The sequence below is a fragment of the Panthera leo genome, chromosome D1 (assembly GCF_018350215.1).
Source record: "Panthera leo isolate Ple1 chromosome D1, P.leo_Ple1_pat1.1, whole genome shotgun sequence".
NCBI lineage: Eukaryota > Metazoa > Chordata > Mammalia > Carnivora > Felidae > Panthera > Panthera leo.
Window position 1 is genome coordinate 39,584,699 of NC_056688.1, and position 24,152 is coordinate 39,608,850.

General features: G+C 41.9%; 1 protein-coding gene and 1 non-coding gene across 2 annotated transcripts; both read right to left on the minus strand.

Annotated features, from left to right (window-relative positions):
- Window positions 1-219: 219 nt before the first annotated feature.
- MED17 (mediator complex subunit 17) lies at window positions 220-23,651 on the minus strand. Its single transcript, XM_042905855.1, has 12 exons — window positions 23,149-23,651; window positions 20,087-20,253; window positions 18,017-18,236; window positions 16,001-16,137; window positions 15,589-15,673; window positions 15,083-15,235; window positions 13,738-13,868; window positions 12,879-13,063; window positions 8,729-8,866; window positions 3,921-4,038; window positions 1,995-2,154; window positions 220-785 (listed from the first exon to the last, which is right to left on the minus strand). Exons 1-12 carry the CDS (start codon window positions 23,396-23,398, stop codon window positions 574-576), a joined length of 1,956 nt encoding a protein of 651 aa, XP_042761789.1. The 5' UTR covers window positions 23,399-23,651; the 3' UTR covers window positions 220-573.
- Window positions 18,968-19,103, minus strand: LOC122201541. The gene has a single exon (XR_006194237.1). It is a non-coding gene; the product is annotated as a small nucleolar RNA SNORA46 (small nucleolar RNA).
- Window positions 23,652-24,152: the final 501 nt, after the last annotated feature.

The following is a 24,152-nucleotide window of genomic DNA, read 5'->3' on the forward strand; positions in this document are numbered from 1 at the left end:
GACTCTTGGTTTTGGCTCAGGTTATGATCTCTCAGTTTGTGACCTCAGGCCCAGGGACAGGTTCCACGATGACAGTACAGAGCCTGCTTGGGATTCTCTCTCTCCTCTCTCTGCCCCTCCTCTGCTCTCTTCTCTCTCAATAAATAAACTTTAAAATCATCAGTGCTCTCTTCTAAAAAAAAAAGACCATTCATTTAGGTTAAAAGTTCAACGAGTATCTGGAATTTTTAACCATATGCTTTATTTGATGTCAACATCAAAGGAATATTTTAAAAAGTTAATTCAAACCCATAAATTAGTAACATTTCAAGTTAACTGCATAAAAAAAGTTGTTTTGCATCTCCCTATACTATATACCCTGTAACTGTACATAAGCCTCTGCATTTCAAAGCACTCGTCACTTATAAAGTGAAAGGTTTCAAAATGCTAGGTAAACATCTGCTAATTATTTTTTTAAAACAATACTCCTTTGGAAAATTTCTCTTCCTTGTGCTTAATGGTTCATCTTCTCAAGTCCGTTTCTGGAAACTTCTCTGCCAAAAAACAATCCAGAGACCGTGCTGGAAACAAGGATCATAGCAGGCAAGGGCTGAGCGCAGACATAAGCAGCTCCATTTTATAGACAAAGTTTCGACCTTCCATCTTATTCCACTGAACTTCTCTGAACGGACCACGAAGATGATTCCATTTGCTATCCTGTAAAACATCACTCTTCGGAAGGTCTTTACACTGGTTCCGGGGAAACTGAACCATGATCTTGCTGCCACTTTCAGGGCCATTGCGAACTGCGGAGCAAAACCAAAATATCAGTATGGTCAATTTCCAAACTAGAAAACAAGGAAGCATCCCACAACTTCATTCTACCACGAATACAAAAACCTTTTCTGCATATGCACTTAAAAGCTCTTGTTTAAAAGCGCTGGTCCGTTTTCATATGCAAAAAACCAAACAAACCTTGCTGATTTATATATACTAGGCTGGTATAAATATTCACGAATTACTGTTTGTATCATAAAAATGTGGCAAGATGAATTCTGGCTTAGGAAAGTCATATGTCCTGTATATTTTCAGAAAACCAATTTATTTTTTTTCTAAAACACTTGATACACATCTAATATAGAAGGAAACTCAAACGTTCAGAATCAGGACTGGGAGGGAGAAGGCAAGATTATTCTGAATTACGAACTTCAGGTTTTAATGAGGCTTCATTACTCAGTGAAGAAGAAATGGGTATTTTGAAACTCTTATCAATAAAGATCGAGCAAATGACCAAGCCTACAGATTCAGACCATGGTTCTGGGGGAAAAATTTCTAATTGCTCACTCTTTCAAATATTTAGAACAGGTACTAGTAAAGACCACACTAGGGGCGCCTGGGTGGCTCAGTCAGGTAAGTGTCCGACTTCGGCTCAAGTCATGATCTCGCAGTTTGTGAGTTTGAGTCCCACGTCAGGCTCTGTGCTGACAGCCCAGAGCCTGGACCCTGCTTCAGATTCTGTTTCTCCCTCTCTCTGCCCCTCCCCTGCTTGTGCTCTGTCTCTCTCTGCCTCTCAAAAATAAACGGTAAAAAAAAAAAAAAAAAAAAAAAAAGAAAGAAGGAAAGAAAAGACTACACTAAAGCCGCAAGTACTCCAAAAACACCTCTCCTCTCTGTTCCATCCCGTCATGTCCTTAGGATCCGATATTACTCTTGCCAATTTGCAGTACATTTTCAAAAAGCATTTATCCATCAAAGGTTTTGAACTTTAGGAGTAACGATGCTAATGGCAGTTTTCAGATCTCTTAGGAAAATGTGTCACCAAGCAAAACATTTTTAAGACCACTAGAAGAGAATAATTTGTTGCTCTGAATAATAGCTATGATCAGATAAAAGCTCAGCATAACTGCTATATGAAATCACTGCAGAGATAAATGACTCCCAAGTATGCCTATTACAGGTAAATGTTAACACCAAACTCCCAAAAGCCTCTTCACATTCCAAGCAGCAGCCAGTACCTGAGATAGCATAGTCACCACTCGGGGAGGCCACCGTTATGGCAGAGGCATTGCCAATGCTCTCTATGGGTCCAAGGCCCACATGATTACTGAAGCTTAGCACTTGCCAGCCCATAACCTTGGCGAGCTGCTGAACTGCATGCACCTGATGCTGTGACATCTGTGAACGAAAAAGGAAACTTCATGTGTAATTGCCATGGATATTTACTTTGCAGTAGCTTGACATCACGACTGTGAACTTTTTGTTGGGGTGTCCCCTGCCGAGCACAGACAGGAATCCTATCTTCTGTGTGAGGAACCCTCCTCTGTGATTACCGGGGGAGGATCCCACCTTCCACCGCAGAGGTTAAAATAGCCTGATGCTCGCCTTCCCTGCCCGATGGCAGCTTGAGCACAGACACGTGACCTAAGCTTGGCCAACCAAAGACTCCCACCTGGATCACCGAATGTGGCGCAGTACCAAAGGCAGCGGGGTGTGCTGAGTATCTTCCAGTTACCCCTGCAAATCCACTCTCCACCCTACTCCACCCAGAGAGGATGACCCATATGGTCACATCATTTGGCTTCAGGGTGGGTTCAGACAACGGGAGCAACCAAGGTAATGGGAGCCAGAGGATGGCAAAAGAGAGAGGAAAGCAAGGTCGGTACCCTTCCCCGTGAGCTTGTATCCGGTGATGAAAGGCAACTAGTTTTTTTCCAAGGTGGCCTGTTCCACATGACTCTCCCCCTTTAGGGCACCTACAAGCCCTCCCCTTATCCCTCTGGCTTAGGACTGGTGACCACTCAGCACCCCCCGGCCTGGTTACCTGGTTGGTACTAGCACCAGGTTACCACACTTTCCCCGGTGGTTCTCCTACACCCACACTTTTGTAAATCCTTAGAAAAATTACTGAGTGCCACCTATTTTCTACTAAAATCCTGACTAGTGCACAGCGGCAAGTTAGAGTGCACTCTGCCACTAGCGATGAAGGCAGTGGGAGTGTCAGGATGGCAACTGACAGCAGCCGCTGTCCTGGCTGTGCTTCTCACCGGGCAGCTTCCTTTGATCTCCGCCACCTGCCAGCCTTGTTCTCTAGACTTTCCATTGGTTCTCGGAGCTACCCAACAGCCTCCCAATATAGTTCTGTGTGCGTGCGTGTGTGTGTGTGACACGAAAGTCAGTTTAAGTGTAATCAACCAAGAACTGCCGTATCTCACAAATGCATTTTAGTTACGTGGCACCAAAGAAAGAAGTCAGTATAGAAGATTATTGCTTCTAGGATGGAGAGAGCATGTTTTTTTCAGCTTTATGTGAAATATAAATGTGTATATTGTGAAAAGCGTATTAGCTTCTCTAAACCTACCCTTTCTCCCACAAGTCAATTTTTCACTGGATCATAACTCCATGAAGAACACAGGAGAAATACTATTCTTAACTTTACAGAAGAGGAAAGGAAGGTCCAGAAATTTGTCCGGCGTCACAGAGCAAATTTGTGGTGTACCTGGGACTAGAACCCAGCACTTTCCATGCTGCTCCTTAACACGGAAGAACTCTATCTGAGGGCTTAAGTAAAACATCCCACTTATTATCATGGAGGGTCACTAGAGTTTTGTATCTGATCTCTCCTCTGGTTTTCTGGGGTAATGCTCCACTTTTGTGTGGACCCAAAGGGGCTGTAAACCCAGGCAAACGTGAGAAATCCGAAGTTTACAGCCTCCGAGCTGCTCCTTCATCTTAACCACAAACCAACTGGAAATATATCTAGGACAATTTATCAAAGTTTCACAATTAGTCATTAAGTTGTAAAATGTGCACTAGAAATTAAGCAAGATGGCGGACAAAAATAGCTTTCTTTTTATAATATACCTTAATTCTTCCTTACTCATTTTGTTCTTTAAGCAGTAACAAGGGCAAGAGGCCCCAGACTTGCGGTCTATAACTCTTACCTGTGACAGGAGGAAGTCCTGTAGCTCCTGCTCCTGGTGAGACAGTGTGATCACTCTTCCATCCCTGTGTACAACTCGGATCTGCTCAACTCCGATATTCAACTGCAGCTGAATGGACCTTTATAGACACATATACTAAAAATCAGAAATGTTCAAAATTACCTCATACGATGCCACAGACCTTAAACCTTAACACCAAAGAAACCGAAAATAACAATTTTGATAACCTACATTAACACCCATGGGAGAGAGGGCTTGTCTTAGGTTCAAGGTAACCGTCAGACTCCCACCAGATGCCCCTAGGTCACCCATGAGCGCAGAAGGATGCAGGAGAGGAAGCCCAGCTTGCCAGCCGGCCAACACCCACTGCCACTCTGCTCTGACAATCTGCACACCTTTGCTGCACTGAGATGAGATCTACACTGGGCATGTGGGGGACCTGCCCCGACTTAGAAGCCTCATTCCGTATAAGAGCCACATGTCCTCATGACAACTCCATAGACATGGTCTCCACAGCCCCCCCCCCCCGGGAGATACTGCCCAGTTTGAGAAGTCACTCCATCTGGGAAAAGCCAAAGGCACCTCCATCAGGTGTTTATAATTCCTTCCAGTCCAGATCCACTTTACCAGTTTGGGATCATTTTTGCCAAAAGCAATGTTGCCTAGTAACACAGGTGGCATCTTTTCTTAGCAGGTTACTAGGGGACTATAGCTAAAGAGTTAACCGAAGATCAAATTCTCATACGGAAAGGGAAAAACTTTCATTAACTCCACACCCTCTCCTGAAATAATCGGCAAACAAGTCAAAATATATACTCTATTAACTTGGCTTAGGTCAAATAAAGAAACTCACAAAACAACATGCAGATAACGACCTTCTTCCAAACCAATTTACAAATTTTTAGCACTAGCATACAACATCTACGAGAAATAGGAAATTCTCCAAATCAAACCATCTAGATGAACTGAAGGATAAAATAGCATTGTATCTCCTCACATTTGAAAATACCTCTTTTTTTAGACTTGACTTTACAGTGACCACTTAGGAATAAAACATTGTGTCAATTATCTATGTAAAATTGTAATTTTGACATATTAAAAGTTTACATATTTCTTTCAAAGAAAAACACAAAATTCAGAAGGCTTAAAAGGAAAAACTTACAAACTTAACCAAATGGTAAAAAGCCTGAGTACTGGGGCACCCGCCTGAGTGGCTCAGTCAGTTAAGTGTCTGATTATGGATTTTGGCTCGACTCACAGTTTGTGAGTTTGAGCCCTGTGTCGGGATCCACGCTGTCAGTGCAGGGCCTGCTTGGGATTCTCTCTCCTCCTCCTCCACTTGTGCATGCTCTCTCTCTCTCAAAATAAATAAACTTAAAAAAAATTATGATTACTATTGGTAAAAGCATAGTTGTGGCAAACGCTTTGAAAAGCAATTTGGTAACATTAACACAAAATTTAAACGTCCTTATCTTCTGACCCAGCAATTACACCTGTAGGGCTTTATCCTACGGATATACTTGCCTATGGATGTACTTGCACGTGTACAAGTTACCTGGCTGGCATCCAACTAAAATGTTCATCAGGGGGCACCTGGGTGGCTCAGTCAGTTGACCGTCAGACTTCGGCTCAAGTCATGATCTTGTGGCTCTGAGTTTGAGTTCCACACCAAGCTCACTGCTGTCAGTGCAGAGCTCACTTAGGATCCTCTATCCCCCTCTCTCTGCCCTTTCCCCACCTGCGCTCTCTCAAAAATGAATAAATATTTAAAAATACAATAAAATGTTCATCAACAGAAGGCTGATTAAAAGTCATGGTACATACAATGAACACAATGAAGCTGTAAAAAGAATGAAGTAAATCTGTACGTAGTGGTAAGGAATGCTTATTCACCAATATAACCTAATGCAATTCACCAATATAATATTTAAAAAAACATGCAAATTGGGAATGACTGCTGATAGGTATAGGGTTTCTTTTTGAGGTAATGGAAAATGTTCTAGAATTAGTGATGATATACAACGTAAATAATATACTAAAATCCACTGAACTGTACACTCTAAAATAGTAAATTTTTTATGTGAATTACGTCTCAATATTTTAAAAGCACACAATATTGTAGGGAAAAAGTAGGATATATATGCTTGTAAATGCACAGACTTTCCTAGAAGGATGTGTAGAAACTTTTTAGATGCTTCTGGAAGTCCTAAGAGAATTACTTTCAACTTTAAATAACCTAAGTTGACCCCAGCTATAAAAGATGAGGAAAAGGGCATTCTACTACTTCCTTTCCCTCCTGATGCTGTCAAGGATACATCATCAACAACCCTTCTTCTCAGAAGTTTAGAACTTTTACCCCGGGCCCTGAAACCATAATCTCACATTTGTTTGGTCTTGTAAACGTAAATAACTCGATGCTGACAATTTTTTTTCTTTTCCACTCCTTTGTACTCTTTCTCGTAATGTTTTACAGTGGAAAATTTTAAGCAAAAGTACACAGTAGATTTTGCATATATAGTAATATATACGAAAGTAATGCAATGAAATACAATGAAAGCCAATGGCCCCATCACCTAGCCGTAACAGTTAAAATGCATGCCAAACTTGTTTTACCTTATTCAACGGCTACTCTCCCACCACACTCCAAATCACCTCAATTATTTCCTTATTTCTCTATAGTATAGGGGAAGAAAACCATGATCCACCTTCACCCCACCATCTTTTCCTGGAAGTTGCAAGACTGATTTCCATTGTGTATTCCTTTATCTTCTATATCCGATCTTTTACATCATGCTCCCTAGCGATTTTTCATTTTTGAAAAATAGTGAATTAAAGTCTCTATATTAAAAAAATAACAATTGGGGCGCTTGGGTGGCTCAGTCAGTTGAGCGTCCTTCGGCTCAGGTCATGATCTCGCGGTCTGTGAGTTTGAGCCCCGCATTGGGCTCTGTGGTGATGGCTCAGAGCCTGGAGCCTGCTTCGGATTCTGTGTCTCCCTCTCTCTCTGACCCTCCCCCGTTCATGCTCTGTCTCTGTCTCTCTCTCTCTGTCAAAAATAAATAAAACATTAAAAACAATTTTTTTTAAAAATAACAATTTAAGGGGCGCTTGGGTGGCTTAGTCGGTTAAGCGCCCAACTTCAGCTCAGGTCATGATCTCACAGTTCGTGGGTTCGAGCCCCACAATGGGCTCTGTGCTGACAGCTCAGAGCCTGGAGCCTGTTTTGGATTCTGTGTCTCCCTCTCTCTCTGTCCCTCCCCTGCTCACGCTCTTTGTCTCAAAAATAAACAAACATTAAATGAATAAATAAATAAATAAATAAACGAACAAACAAACAACACTTTAAGGGTATTATACTCTCCTACTCCTGAGGGTGGTGATTTTGTTTTCACTGTGTTTTGCTCAACAGAGAGAGCACAGTGGCTAGTTAGGTCTGCCTGAAATAAAGCAACTAAAACTTGAAAAAGAAAAGGTACTCACCGACACTGATAAATGTTTGCTAATGGCTCTCTCAGACTGACCTGGGGAAGGGGACTTAACTATATCCTGTCAGTTGTTAATTTTAGTTTTTAATATTTTATTTGAGAGAGAGAGAGAGTGCAAGCAGGAGAGGGGCAGAGAGAGGGGGAGGGGGGGAGAGGGGGGGAGAGAGGGGAGAGAGGGGGAGAAGGGGAGAGGGGGAGAGAGGGAGGGAGGGAGAGAGAGAGAGAGAGAGAGAGAGAGAGAGTACCCAGCAGCCTCCACACCCAGTGCAGAGCCTGACATGGGGCTCGATCCCATAACCCTGGAATCATGAGTTGGACTGAAATCAAGAGTTAGTCGTTTAACTGACTGAACCACCCAGGAACCCCAGTTGTTAAATTTCAAAAGAGGCTCAAACGGAGGCCAAAATGCCTTCCGTGGCTACTAGCTTAATTTTATTAACTTGGTTTATTCTCCCCAGATTTATTGAAATATAATTGACACACATCATTGATTGGTTTAAGGTGTATGTAGAACATGATGATGTAGTAAGTGTATATATTTTATGAAATGATCATCGTAGTATGTTAACACCCATCACCTCATAAGCTGCCCATTTTTGTTCCTGTGATAAGACCTTTCAAGATCTACTCTTAGCTACTTTCAAATATACAGCACAGTATTCTTAACTATAGTCACCATGGTGTACATTAGATCCCAGAACTTTTACAAATGGAAGTTTGTACCTTTGCCCACCCCGCCTCCCAACCTCTGGCAACCACCAATTTGTCCCGTGTATCTTAGCCCGTGATTTGTGAATGTAAGTGAAGGAGAGTGCTTCTCTGTGAATGGTCGGGACAAAAGTCATTTCACCCCCTTTACAGACACAGCTCTCAGCCCCATTTTAAGGGCATAATCATGAGCTGGATTAGACACAGGTTTAATCCTCTAATCTCCCCTGCCAGGAGAGCTACAAAACTTAGGCTGTTTTAGGCACAATATGGAGAGTATAGGCTCTAATGCAAACGGCCCTACTCACTTCAAATACCCCAGACTCGCCACCGCCTCGAGCAAGAACTGAAGTGGACCAGAGTGTAAGGTGTGGCCGCTCAATGAGGAGGCTCATTTTTTGCCGCAACTCAAATATGTGACATTTACCTTACGGAGACTACTTCAGACATTCTTACTTCTCATTTGCACAAAACCTCTATAGTTGATAGAATTTACTGGAATGTTATGGCACCGCAGCAAATAAAACCCCAAATCTCGATATAACCATTCAACAAACATCAATATATAAAAAGCAACTTAACGTTTGAAACGAACAACTTATTTTTGACACTTACTTGCATATCTGTTCATAACCTTGTGATGTGATTAAAACCTTCACACTAGATTCATAAACATCATTAATATTCGACCAGTGAGCCTGTATCTGAGGGTCCTCGATGCGACTTGCCAAGCTGTCAATGGTTGCAGCAGCTCTTTCAAAGAAAAGAAGGTGAAAATTTTAAAAAGCTACCATTTTAAATAGTAAGATTATAAATCACTTTATTAATGTTATGGCTATTGAAAACGGGAGGACTACTTTTTAAAAATACTACATTTGAAAAGGAAAGACCTTTCTTAAAAAAAGGTTTATTTCCTTTGAACTCCAATTTGTTTTCTCTCAGGAAAGCTCATCAGAACACAGGAAGAAGGGTACTTTTAGGGTATATGCCTCAGGTCTGACGAGAATAGAAATCATTCATGGATGTTAATATTTGGTCCCTGGTAACAAATGGCACACCCACAGTGGAGGCCCATTTACTATCACGGAACTACAATCATTTTCCTGAGAAGCCAGGGAGCCTTTCTGCACAATGAAAACCTTACACTCCAAGATAGATAAATATGTACACGAGAAATACGATTTAACTCCTCATTATGTACCACAGATCATAGTAAGTGCTTTCATGAACTGTATCGTTTCATCTCACTAACAACCCTGTCAAGTAGACACTATGATTATCTCTATTTTTCAGTCTAGCCACACTTAGTAATTTGCCTAGTGACACAGCCGTAAGCTGAGGTATATAACAGGTAGTCTAACATAGTAATCAAACAGCTACTACCCAGAACCAAAGCATAATTCATGACACTTAATGAGACTACTGGAGGTCTCCGGTTTCTAGTTATCTGATTCCGGTACTTGATTGGGAAGAAATGCAAACTGCCATTGAGGACAAGAGGCCATTTACATAAATGGGTTTGGGGTTTGCTCTTTTACTGCTTCTGCTCCAGTACTGGTTTCTTTCAACCTCTTAAACTTTCTCTTCCTTTTCTGGGATTTGTTTCCTGGACAGAATTTCTTCCAAAAATTCCTATAGCAGACAGATATGTATGTGAGCACTGATCTTAGCATTATGCCTCAATAAACTGGAAATAAAAAGTATCTAGTGACTGAGAATTGGTAAAAGAAATCATGGAGTGTTTACATAATGGGGTATTGCATAGCTATTAAAATATCTCTGAAAAGCATTTAATGAAAGATAAAAACATTTATAATATGAAGTGAAAGCAGGATATAAAATTTTGTGATTCCAGATTTTCCTTTTTTTTTTTTTTTGTAATTTGAGAGAGAGCACGAGGGGGAAGAGAGAGAGAGAGAGAGAGAGAGAGAGAGAGAGAGAGAGAGAGAATCTTAAGCAGCACAGAGGTAGATCCCACAATCCCCAGCACATGACCTGAGCCAAAATCAAGAGTCAGACACTCAACTGACTGAACCACCCAGGCGCCCCGATTCCAGATTTTAAAAAAAAGATACACATACCCTAGCACACATATATATCAAAATACATGAGCATGTTAATAACAGGTCTTGCTTGTGTATGGTATTTATACAGATGGGGTTGATACGTTGGAAAATTATTTTATAACTGGGGAACGCAGGAATATTTTTAAAGCTTTGCTGCCTCCAACACTATAACAATACTCTGAAAATGTATGAGGATTCCAAAAATAGCTACCTTCATTCCCCTGACTTTAGGTTAAAGGTTTTTATAACTGAAACATACAAATGAAAGTGACAACAGTAACCTACCCTATTTTATTGTTTATAAGGAACTTCTGCGTATATTTCATTTGACCCGAAGACCAGACTCCTATATCCCTAATTGGCAGAGAAATAGGTGGAGGGTCATAGATATGAAAACCAAAGTTAGTGGAGCGCCTGGGTGGCTCAGTCAGTTAAGTGTCTGACTCTTGATTTTGGCTCAGGTCATGAGCTAGCGGTTTGTGGGATTGAGCTCCACATCCGGCTCTGCACTAACAGAGCAGAACCTGCTTGGGATTCTCTCCCTCCCATTCTCTCTGCCCCCCAACCCCCCACTCATGCACATGCTGTCTCTAAAAATAAATAAACTTAAACAAAACTAAAAAAACAAAAAACGCCCCAAAGTTAGTTAGCAAGTAACTGAGCCCTGTTTTTGTTGTTGTTGTTTTAATGTTTACTTATTTTTGAGAGAGAGAACACGAGCAGGGGAGGGGCAGAGAAAAGGGGACACAGAATCTGAAGGAGGCTCCAGGCTCTGAGCTGTCAGCACAGAGCCCAATGTGGGGCTCTAACCCACAAACCGCACAGAGCCCCACACAGGGTTCGAACCCAGGAACTGTGAGATCATGACCTGAGCCGAAGTCGGATGCTCAAACAACTGAGCCACCCAAGCGCCTCCTGAGCCCTGGTTTAAGCACATTTTTTTACCCCAAATTTCTTATTCCTTTTACTGCACCATGCTGTCTTCTCAGAACATGTCTTCCTAATTCATTTTACTACAAGCTTCAGGCTTAGGTTTCCATTTAAAGACTACACATGTATGTGCCATTAAAACCATGACTTGCAGAAGAGCCTGGGCGGCTTTGCCAGTTAAACATCCAACTTTGGCTCGGGTCATAATCTCACAGTTCTCGGGTACAAGTTCTGTGCTGACAGCTCAGAGCCTGGAGCCTGCTTTGGATTCTGTGTCTCGCTCTCTGCCCCTCCCCCACTCACGCGGTCTCTTTCTCTCAAAAATAAATAAAACATTAAAAAAAAAATTTAAAAAGAAAACCATGCCTTGTATTAGCATGAAAAAAATAAAAATCAAAATAAACACTCATCCACAGCACAGTGTGCCCACACCTGAGAGTCTGGAATATTATCAAGGCACCATTCTAAATGAAGTAAAAAAACAGCTCTCTTCACCAAGGAACAATACTAAAATACAAGAGCACCTTCAACATGTTTCTTTTTTTCTTTTTTAAAGTTTGTTTATTTGTTTTGAGAGATTGAGAAAGAGGGAGAGGGGGAGAGAGGAGAGAAATCCCACGTAGGACTCAATCTCATGACCCTGCTTCCAGATCATGACCTAAGCTGAAATCAAGAGTCAGATGCTTGGGGCACTTAGGTGCCTCAGTTGGTTAACCATCCAACTCTTGGTTTTGGCTCAGGTCATGATCTCGCTCTTTGTGAGTTTGAGACCCGCATCGGGCTCTGCACTGGTACACGGGGCCTGCCTGGGATTCTCTGCCTCCCTCTCTCTCTGCCCCTCCCCCACTTGCACTGTCTCTGTCTCTCTCAAAATAAACTGAGCCACTCAGGCGTGCAAACCTTTAGCATTTGAAGAAGGCACATTTAAGTACAAGTTCTTTTGTAAACATAAAACTTTGGATTGCAAGTAACTTGTTCTGCTAGTGTTCCCCAAGAGAAGCAAACACTTCTAACAAATATTAACTTGATAAACGAGCGTGTCTTACAATTCGAACAGTATGTGACACCCAGTGTGACATGATCACAACTGAGCCAATGGTTCCTGAAATTCGCTTTGATAGAAGAAGAGTGCTTTGGATGACAAGCATGTTTCCAGAACGAAACGCTCACAGACCAAGGTTTTCCTGTCGTGTGTATGGAAGCAAGAAAATGAGCCCCAGAGCTCCACAGAGCTGGGCATGAACCCTGATTTTGCTACTCTTTAGAAGTCTCACTTGGAGCAAGTTGTACAACTTCTCTGAGTTGGAACCTTCTCATCACTGAAAATAACTAATACCACCTGATGCCAGAGAACAAAAGCTAGATAAGTCAACATATGGGAAAGCACCTTCCCAAGTCCTAAAACGTGAGACAGCCAAAAAAAAATAGGGAGGGCTTCAAAAAAAAAAAAAAAAAAAAAAGATTAGAATCAGTTCAGGAACAAGTATCTCCTGGATGGGTCACTGAAGAAGGTGTGGGGTTCAGGGCATACTCCTGGTCAGGTGCCTTCCGAAACTGCAGCCAGCGTCAGAAGCCATCTTGTAAGTTACATGGGCCCTGAAGCTAAGTCTTCCCCACACCTGACAAGATCATCAGTGTCAACTCTTATCCCACACCCCCCTTCCTGGCACAGAAGGTTACAGCATGCCAAAAATAATGCATAGGAAGTAAGTAATAAAGGAAAAATGACTGAAGCTTTGAAGAAAAACCATTACTTTGTTCATCTTTACCTGCTCCTCAGAAAGATATGCTTTGCTTGTTTAATTATTTTTTCCAGAAGCCCTTCACTGGATTGTAATGAATTAATCTCGTTTTTATCAAAAGCCTGGGGACCCGAAAGTCTCATTCTCTTGTGACCAAAAGGTGCGCTTGCTGGATGAGGCATCGTGATGGAACTCAAGGTCTGTTTATGAAACTGTAACAAGAATAGCCATTTTCAATTAATTTCATACCGAAGCATAACTGACATAGAACGTGTTAGTTTAAGGCAGACAACATCATGACCTGATGTTAGTATATGCTGTAAAATGATTCAAAATAATCCTAGTTAACATCTGTCACCGTAAACAATTGCAAATTTAAAAAACTTTTTTGTTTCTTTAAAGCAACTAATACTTACATATTTAAGGCAGGGGAGGCTGGAATACATATTTCTATTGAGTTTCTCAGGGGATTCTTTTGAAATTAGCCTAAACTGTGAGCCAGCACTCTGCAAACACAGTTCTAGTTAACCTGTAAGCAGAGTATGTCCTGAAACACCTATCCTGTTCACAGGCTCTGGCATGACACTTTCCCCATCACTCAATCAGAATCACTTTTCCCTCTGCACCCTGCACTCTGCACACTTTCCTGGTGCGTCCGTATCAAGCTTGAGGTTTATTTCTACCACTAGAAGCTAAGCTTGTGAACACAGACTGAGAATTCTGGTTATCGGCGTATTCCCCCAACACAGAGCAAGGATCCTTCACATCACAGACGGTGAAAGCCATCACTAGGGGAATAACGAGGACTCAGCAGAGAGGAGCCTGTGCACATTCACCGCACTGGGTATGCTTACCAAAACGCAAGAAGAGACATTTATTCCATTACCTCTCTAATTAGTAGATGCAAATTATGCTCTAAGACATAAAGATGGTCCTCCGGACTTTGCTTCTCAGTAGCACATTTTTGGGATTTCTTATCATTTGAGGAATGGCACAAAGAAATCAGTAACTGCAAGCCTATTTATAAAAAGAAGTAGGACAGATGCAAATAACCGAAGATATAGAAAAGCACAACTGTCTTCATAAAGTATAATCACAGCCCTTTCTCAAAAGAGCATTCTAAACTTGGAGATCAGGCTTCACGATTACCATTTTCACACCAAAATGACTATTCAGGAATATAATAAACCATCACGTATTTTAACAATTCAAGTTCTATTGACCTACATTGTGGCTGTTGACTTTGAGCTGTGGATAAAGAGAGTTCAACAGAAACTGTATGTGAATTAGTTTCTTCTTGCCTTTAAATTAAAAACAAAAAACACAACACCATTTTTGAAAAAACAAAAAACACTTAGTTGGGGCGCCTGGGGGACTCAGTCAGTTAAGCGTCCAACTTCGGCTCAGGTCATGATCTCACGGTTCATGACTTCCAGCCCCACATCAGACTCTCTGCAGTCAGCACAGAGCTTGCTTCCAATCCTCTGATTCTGTTTCCCTCTCTCTCTGCCCCTCCCCTACTCCATGCTCACTCTCTCTTCTCAAAAATTAATATTAAAAAAAAAAAAAAAAAAAACCTTGGAAAAACAACAACAAAAAACCCCACCAAGTGGGTATCTGGTTGTGCTGATTAGAAAAAAGACAAATACTCTTCCTTGCTGTCATGAAAGCATGGATGGAATTTTTCACTTGTAAAACCCATTCCTTTGACAGGACTCAAGAAGCTACATCTCACAATTTTAAAAACAAACAAACAAACAGAAATCAGTGACATGGCTTAACAACAAACTGATCTCCAGGGCAATTCCAACTGCTCTTGAATAATAACATAATTAAAATCCCAATTTCCACAAATTTAGGAATATTACGGGTATTTAACAACCACTGTCTGACTGACATCTTATTTAGCCAGTAGGACAGGATCCCTGGGAAATAGTCCACGAACGGTGTCAGCAGACACCTCAAAGCAACTGTTGCTGAGTAACAGCCTTGCTAGTACACGTTTTTCGCGTATGTGGTTTAAAATCCAGGAGTGACACGACTTAGGACACAGACTAGAATTGGAGACGTGCTGTGTCTTGCGCGCTTTATGAGCCACCATTATGGACAGCACGCTACCGCTTTGCCCTTACTGTTCCCTCAACGCAGCCAAATATGTAACTAGCCCCTCTGCCCTGTTCCCCAAACCACAAAGTCCTATTTATAAACTCAAAAGGGTTGGCTGCTCTTACTTGGAAAGGGCTGAGAGATAATCTGGTTTTTCACCACAATGTGAGGGATCTGTGACTTAATTTGAACAGCTTCCCGAGAGAGCTGCGCAAAAATTTCTTTACACAAGAGAACGTTCTGTGCTGCTTCTAATTTCGTCTGCCAATGTGGGGAACCTGAAAGACAGGGCACATATGTATATATCAATTATCTGACCGGATTATGCATTAATTCGCTTAAGTGGGGACTTGAATGCATACGACAAAAGTTCAGAAAACACTGTATTACAGCATATCTTTCCCAAAACTCAAAAATTTTCCTTTCGTTTACATAGAAATCTGGTAAAGAAGTTCGATCTTAAAAAAAAAGATCGCACAGCTATTCACCAACGGTTAATTAACGGATTATAAATAATAAATTTCCAATTGTCCTTACTCCAGAGTACCAACTTTTCCTCTCTACATTTATCACCAGTTTATTTGGGAATGTAAGACAGGACCAGAAGTTAGAGGACAGAACATAACTACACCTGGTTTGGATTTGGGCAAAGGTCGTTTGAAGAGGTTGACTGTGCCAAGGTCACCTATGTCTGGAGCCTGTTTTTGAATTGAAACCTATGGGACAATAAAAACATGAAAAAATGTTAGCAAATTAACTTCTGGGTGAAGAAATTACTAAAACATACTTTAACAAGGGGCACCTGGGTGGTTCAGTCAGTTGAGTGTCTGACTTCGGCTCATGTCTGACTTCGGCTCAGGGCATGACGTCACAGTTTGTGGGTCTGAGTCCCACATCGGGCTCTGTGCTGACAGCGTAGACAGAGCCTGCTTGGGATTCTCTGTCTCCCTCTCTCTCTGCCCCTGCCCTGCTTGTGTGGTCTCCCTCTCTCAAGAATAAACATTCAAAAAAAAAAAAAAAAAAAAAAATACTTCGGCAAATACCTTGATATATGCAGACCCCTCTAAATCACTAGGAATTTGTACATCGAGGGGACAGTAATCTTCAGGTATCTTCTTATCCAGATCAATATCTGTATTCTTTATTACTTCAAATGTACCGTGATGGGGAAAGAGAGATCCTAATGGGGTATTAAAAACAAGAAAAAGAAACAAGTTAACACATAAATTTAACATACCTTAAGTATATAATATTTCACAGATGTGCTGTTTTAAAGGAGCACATGCACCCCAATGTTTATAGCAGTGCTATCAACAATATCCCAAGTATGGAAAGAGCCCAAATGTCCATCGATGGATGAATGGATAAGGAAGATGTGGTGTGTATAAATATATATATATATATATATATACGCATTTATACACATCTACAATGGAGTATTACTCAGCAATCGAAAAGAATGAAATCTTGCCATTTGCAGTTACGTGGACAGAACTAGAGAATATTATGCTAAGCAAAATTAGCCAGTCAGAGAAAGACAAATATCTTGACTTCATATGACTTTTTAAGATACAAAACAGATGAACGTAAGGAAAGGGAAGCAAAAACAATATAAAAACAAGGAGAGGGACAAAACATAAGAGACTCTTAAATACAGAGAATAAAATGAGGTTTGCTGGAGGGTTATGGGTTGGGGGATGGGCTTTTTAAATGGGTAAGAGAAATTAAAGAAGATGCCTGTTGGAATGAGCACGGGGTATTATACATAGGGGATGACTCACTGGAATCTACTCCTGAAATCATTATTGCGCCATATGCTAACTTGGATGTAAATGAAATAATTAAGTAATTAATTTTTAAAAATATGTAGAAAAACAGAAAAAAGTCTTGGTCATCTTGAAATAGGATTTTACCTTCAGAATTCCCCAGTTTACATCAAATGCTGAGACACTTAGGTTCTCCGGTACTGACTTAAACCACCTCACCTCGCCTGCTTTTAATGGTAGGACAACGATGGCTCCCTCTGGCAAAAGAGTCTTTTTAAACTATCACTCTCCTGTTATCACGGTGATCACAGCCAGGGCTCCTTGCTTTGTCCCTTGGCACTCAAAGCTTTTACTCCACTGAGCTGGGAGTCTTGTAAACCTTTATTGTGTCGCTCCTCTGAATACACCTTAGTGGCTTACAAGACAGCAGCATGATTACCTCCGGAAACGTATTATAGGTCAACAATAAAAGGTTTTTACAAACAGATGTGAATTCAAGATCATCAAATTTTGGTACATGCCAACAAAATATATTCCTGCAACCTTGGTAGAATGGGGCAAAAGGCAAAGTGTTTTCACCACTCTCTCCCTTAACCCAGGATGTGACAACAGCTTAGATGACTTAATGGAGAAAAAAAGAATTAAGGTGGAATGGAAACATTTCTTTTTCCTTTTATGCTCAGTTTTTTTTTTTTTAACTTTTTAAGCTTATTTTTATTTATTTTTTGAGAAAGAGAGAGAGCATGTCCAAGCATGGGGGAGGGGCAGAGAGAGAGAGAGAGAGAGAGAGAGAGAGAGAGAATCCCAAGCAGGCTCTGCATCGTCAGCACAGAGTCTGACGTGGAGCTCGAACTCCCAAACCATGACATGATGACCTGAGCCCAAGTCAAGAGTCAGATGCTTAACCGACTGAGCCACCCAGGTGCCCCTTTTGCTTAATTTTTAAGGGTTACAAAGGAGCCCCTGATCGAGTCCAGTCCTAGCTCCTTTATCTCTGACTAAAATGTCAATTATGGTTCCGGGTGTGTTAGCACATAAGCTTTCTGTTAAATGCATCTAAAGATTTTCAAACTGAATCCCTCCCTCCCTCTATATGTATATTCACTTATAAGGCTATATGAGTAATTTTAGCTTATCAGGCTTATGTGTACAGAAATTAAAATTTCAAAATGTAACCTGTAACTGAGAAGCCATACATTATAGCCATACATATAAACATCACAGTCAACCCTGTATATATAGTTTTGTGACAAGCTACAGCTTAAAAGGACCGTTTCTAACAATGATCTATACCTGCGCTTCTGTAGCTCAGATCTCCAAGAATTTTATCTCCAACTTTTCTGAGTTTCCAGTGTTGCCGTAATCTCAAAAGCTCAGAGTTGAAGTCTCTTTGCAGCTTATTTTCTTGGTTTTCAGTGACTGATTTGGTCAATCTTTCTGCCCCCTTCAATAGGATCTGTGCCGCTCCAGCCAGCGACTTCTTTTTAGATATCAACTGCAGTGTCTGAGGGTTCTAGCAAAGACAATCCAACCATACAGTTCTGTATTTGTAAATGATTTCAACATTTCTCAATAATAAAATACCTACTCAGGAGAAAACTAAGAAATTAAAGCACTGTTTTTTGAAAAATAACAACCTTAACGATTTCTCCCGTCAACTCAAATAAACTTATGTTAAACCACAAACACCACACTGGACTACAAATCAGAACTCATGTGAACTCTGCCCAGTCTAGATGGGGTTCCCCTCTCGTGTCGTACAAATGCCCACCCCCAGCCCCGTGTATACCCTTCTCTGTAATCCCTGCTTCAAAGTCACCCACGATGGCAAGACCCACTATGTCCATAGACGCTAGAACAATGCTCAGCACCTACTACTTGATTTCTGGAATAAATGAATGACCCCAATGAGTACAGCTGTAAAATTACATGATGGCAAGCTACCAATGTGCCTTTGGAATAGACTGAAGCCACACAGCATTAAAATTAATGCACTTCACTGAAGGCTGATTTCTGGAAAACTGATGAGATAGCATAATCTATGTATTATATGTACATACCTAAATACCCATTAATCACCACCGATTTGTGTACTCTAGTAACCGGATACACTTCCAAATGAGCCAAATTTAACAAAAGAAAAGTCTTCTGGCTGCATGAATCAAAATCACCAAGTTTCATAAAATGTCACAATAATCACTTGTCAATTTTTAAAATGTAATACATTTTTAATTTTCTTAATAGTTATGTTCCTTAACTCTACGTAGCAACAGCAGAATGGCAGGTCAGCTGTGCAAGAGAAAGAGCCAGGAATTCTTTCGCACTACAGCGTAACCAAGAACGGGGAAAATTCCCATCCACAGGTTTAAAGAATAGTGCTGGTCACAATAATCTTTGGACCGTATCAGGGAAGTGAATTCTAAATTCTTGGAGAGATCAAGAAATTCCTGGAGACCCCTCTCTGGGAAGAGCACAGGTAAAGGCCGTGGGCTAGGAATAAGGAGCCAGAGTTGTGGTCTTGGCTCTCTAACCACGGGCTGTGCTGCCTCGGAATGTGTCACTCATCCCTCTGGGCCTCGGGGTTCTCTCTGTACAACGAAGGAACCAGGCTGAATGATCTCTAAGAAGTCTTCCAGCATGGCGTTTCTAGATTCCGAAACTATTACCACATGAGTAATTACATTCAATGCACTTTACGTACAAATGGGCAAGAACAACCATTACTTCCTCTTCTCGCCATTAACCTGGTCGTGGACCTAATGCTCCTTTTCCTTGAGAACCTCCCAAATGGCCTCCTTAATTTCAGACTTTCCATTCACTAGTGCATCCTTCTGTTGCCTCCCTTTCATCCTCTCATGCTCAAAAATTAAACACGCTCTTCCTCAAACTGCAACAATCTCACCTAGCTTTCACAGTTTGGCCTTTTTAAACCAGGCCCTAGAAACAGGTTGAGGGGAAAAGTGAGACTCTGAAAAAACTCACTTGCTGAAGGACCCAGGGCTAATGACGGCAGAGGAGGGATTTGAACCCAGGTCTGTCTGACTCCACAGCCATTTCACTATCACATTTTTGTGTAATACACTGCAGACCAATGATCCAGGCTGTAAGAATTTGTTAAGACCTGGGAAACTTTCAAGTGTTATATTATTAATGAAACTTAACTCCTCTAAGGGTTGCAGGACCATTAATAAAATGACAAATAAAGGAGCTGCGGTTTCACACCTTTGTTTTGAACCAGTCTTCACAGCTTCATCTGGACTTAATTTTGCATGAAAGGCAAAGAGCACAGAAGGCACACAGCCTGAAAAGTGGTCCTGGAACTCAATAAAATGGTATCATTATTCAGTTAAAGCCCACGAATACCTGTTTTGGAGGAAGTGCATCCTGAGAGACGGGATCAAGAGTCATAAATTTTTTATCTCTAACAATACTAAGGACATCATAGAGAACACACATCTCTGTCAAGGCACTTCTCAAATTGTTCCTCACGGAGTCCCAGGGCCAAAGAGAAGGTTGAAATTTTACCAGCCCTAAAAAGAGAAAGAAAAAAAGAAACACACAAGGTATGAGTTACACTGACTAGAAGGCAGAAATCTCACTGAGATGTTGTAAGTACTAAAAGAACAATGACTTTCATTTCAAATCGCTTCCTGTTTTATCCCATTCCACGTACCCTTTCTTAAATCTTTGCGTTAATATTTAAGTTAGCATTCCTACAATGGCAAAACAAACATATCTAATTTCCACAGCTTAAATCTAACATTCCAACATTACAGGTAAGCATTTCAGTATTTTTTTTCAATATATGCAAGACTTTTAAATAACCCTTTTCTTCCAGCTTTTAAAACTTGAGTAACTGGAAGGGTGCCTGGGTGGCTCAGTCGGTTAAATGTCCAATCTCGGCTCAGGTCATGATCTCATGGTTCGTAGATTTGAGCCCCGTGTCAGGCTCTGTGCTGACAGCTCAGAGCCTGGAGCCTGCTTCAGATTCTGTGTCTCCCTCTCTCTGCCCCTCCCCTACCCACACTCTGTGTCTCTCTCTCAAAAAGAAACATTAAAAAAAAAAAAAACAAAAAACTTGAATAACGAGAGAATTTCCAAAATACATTAAAGTACAAAAATAAAAGTGACCTACAGGGGCACCTGGGTGGCTCAGTCAGATAAATGACTTGACTCTTGATTTTGCCTCAGGCCAAGATTTGGCTCAGGTAGGCTTGGGTAACATTCCTGAGTTCAACCCCATTTTGGGCTCTCTGCTGACAGGGAGGAGCCTGCTTGGGATTCTCTCCCTCGGCCCTTCTCCCCGCACTGCCACGCACATGCGGGCTCTCTCTCCCTCAAAATAAACCTTAAAAAAGTTTTTTTAAATGGTCTATAAGGGCAGCATTCTGATATTAAAAACTGTTAACATGCCTTCCAACCTCACTTCATTAAATTCCACCAAATACATGCTCATTATATAGAGTTCAAATAGAGTTATAGAGTAAAAAAGTAAAAGTCTTCCTTTGTTCCCCATCCCTAGTTCTTTCCCATCCTGAGAAGTAATCAATATTAACAGTTGAGGTGTATCCATCCAACTGTTTTTCAATGCATTTATATACATTTACTTCCATGTTTCTATTACTTGGTTTTTTTTCCTCACTTAATATGTCCTACAGCTACTTCCATGTCAGTACATAGATCTGTTTCATTCTTTTAATGCTATTTGACATTCTGGAGCATAGCTGTACAGTAAGTTTAACCATTCCTATTTAACGGACATGTACGTTGCTTTCCATAATGTCAGTAATGGTAAACATGCTGAACACACATCTGTGTACATGGACAACTTTTTTTGTAGGTTAAATTCCTAGCCATGATTTAGTAGGTCAAAGGAGATACACATTTAACATTTTTGACATACTGAACTGCTAAACCTTCCAAAAAGGCTTTACCAATTCACATTTCCAACACTGGATACTATGTTGCTAATGCACCAGAATAGTGTTTTAATTTGCCTCTCCCTAATTGTGAGATCTTTTCCTGTGAGCTGTTTATGCCTTTGGGCTGTTTTTCCAGTGCCTTGTCCCATCCCCCCCCCCCCCCCCCCACCCTCCAGTTTGAAGGGAATCTTTGAATAGCAGGGATATTGACTACTATGTGTCCTGTATGTTGCAAATACTTTTCCCATTTATTTTCTTACTTTGTTCAGGGCACCTTTTTCGGTTATTTTAAATTTTTATGTAATTAATCCCTTTGTCTTTATATTTTCTGTATTTCCTATCTTGATTAAGAAGGTCTCTTCTACTCCCAAAGTTTTATGATTATAGTTTCCTTCCAATTTTTACTTTATTCTCTTCATTTGTATTTCAATCCTTGTGGAACTAATCTGAGTGTGAAGTAGGAGGCAGTATTTGCTTTTTAATCCCAAATGGACCCCCAGTTATCCTAACACCACTGATTTGAAATGCCATCTTTAAATTCCCATTTACACATACCTAAATCATTGTGACTATTTTTTATCCCTGACAATAATGAAAATCCAAAACCCATTCACACTTTTTCTATAATTCTCTCCTAACCAGTCTCCCTCCTTCTAGTTTCATTTTCCCTGTAATCCATTCACTACATAGGATCCAGAATAATCTTTTTTTTTCTTAATTTTTAAAAAATGTTCATTTGTTTCTGAGAGAGAGAGAGGGAGACAGAGCACGAGCAGGGGAGGGCAGAGAGAGAGGGAGACACAGAATCCCAAGCAGGCTCCAGGCTTTGAGCTGTCAGCACAGAGATCCACGCAGGGCTGGAACTCAGGGAGCTGTGAGATCGTGACCTGAGCCCAACTTGGACGCTTAACCCAATGAGCCACCCAGGTGCCCCAAAATAATCTTTTTTAAAACAGAATCATCAGTCTACTTAAAATCCTTCAAAAGCTTTCAGCTGGCTTTCTAATAAAAGTCACATGCTTATCTTGGCCTACTGGCTGTACACGATTTGGTCCCAGCCTACCTCTTAGACTTTATCTTATATTCCAGTCAATACAGACCTCTCTCTCTTTTCAGTAGGTGTAATTAGCATCATCCACATTGCAAAGGGAAGCAAAGTAACTCGACTAGACGTGGCAGAGCCGCGATATGAACCGCAGGCTTCTTCACCAAGTATGCCCCATAACAGACTTAAACGCTTCATCAGTGACAGTGCCTCAAATGCTCCAATTCAAGAAAACGTGCAGAAGGATAAGGAGTATTAGGAGGCAGGCAGCGCCCTAAATCGTCAGGCTGTGAAAAGACCACAGTGAGCACGATCACTCTTCCGCACTAAAGTTACTTTCAAAGTTCGCCCACGCACCGCATCTCGTCTAGCACGGGAGACGCAGGGTGGCATTCCCTGGGCGGGTACCGGGGTCCCCAGACCGGCCCGCGGACTGGAGTAGCACACACGGGCCTTACCTTCCTCGTCGTCCTGGTCTGCGCTGGACCCGGCGCCAGCCCAGTCCTGCGCGTCCCCCTCGGCCCCCGCCGCCTCCTCCTCCTCGGAGCCCGAACCCTGGCTGAAGTCGATCCGCTGGGCCAGGCGCGCCAGGTTCTGCGACATGGACAGCGGCTGCAGGTACGTTTCAGTGCCATCCAGGCCCACCTCCTGGACCTGCTTCTCGCAGGCCGACTCGATGCTGATCCTCACAGCGCGCACCCCAGACATGCTGGCGGCGTCGGGAGGACTGCCGCGCGAGCCAAAACCCGAGGTGGGAAGGCGAGGCGCCTCCGAGGAAAGCCCGCAAGCCGGGAACCGCAGTGGTTCTGCGGACCTCCGGAAACCAAACGCCGCGCTGGGGCGGGAAACAAAGCCGAGGGCTTGGCGGCTTTCCCAGAATGCACTGCAGCTTCCCGCCCCCGCTCGGAGTCTCCCGGAACCCGACTGGCAGGCGCTGGCTCTCCACGCTTCCGGGGGGAGCGCTTCCGGTGAATCCCAGTGCAGCGCCGGGAAAAACTTCCTCGTCTGTAAGGAGGCGTGGCCGGCAGAGGGCGGTGGGGAGGGACCTTAGTGCCGAGGGCGCGGGCGGGCTGGTCCGTGGTGTTCGTCTGCGTTTTGAAAGTTACTTGCTTGAAGCGATGGAAGGTGGAAAGCTGGAGAAGGCCGGAAAGAAGTCGGGAAAAGGAAACAATGAGCGTCCTTCTGAGAATGTGAGATTTGAGGGCTTCCACCTCAACAAACATGTTTGAAGAGTGATAAAACCGAAGACGTAATTTGAGGAAAACAATACATTGTGCTTATCACTACTTAAAAATGTACCGCATAGTTTATTATGTTTTCCCATTAGTGGTAAACTCCTGGAGAGGGACTATCTCCAGCAAGCTTAATAATAGACACTGGCATGTAATATGAGCTTAATTTTTACTTTATGCCTGAGTAATGGTGATAAGCAATACTTAAAGGGTTAAGAAGCAGTGGTAAA

Bases quoted from the DNA above. Each gene is read 5' to 3' on its own strand.
- MED17 (XM_042905855.1), bottom strand. From the start codon at position 23,398: ATGTCTGGGGTGCGCGCTGTGAGGATCAGCATCGAGTCGGCCTGCGAG. The intron at 16,138-18,016 runs GTATAGATCATT...ATACCCCATTAG, and splicing joins TCTGAGCTACAGAAGCGCAG to GATCTCTCTTTCCCCATCAC. The intron at 13,869-15,082 runs GTAAGAGCAGCC...TTTTATAAATAG, and splicing joins TATCTCTCAGCCCTTTCCAA to GCTTGCAGTTACTGATTTCT.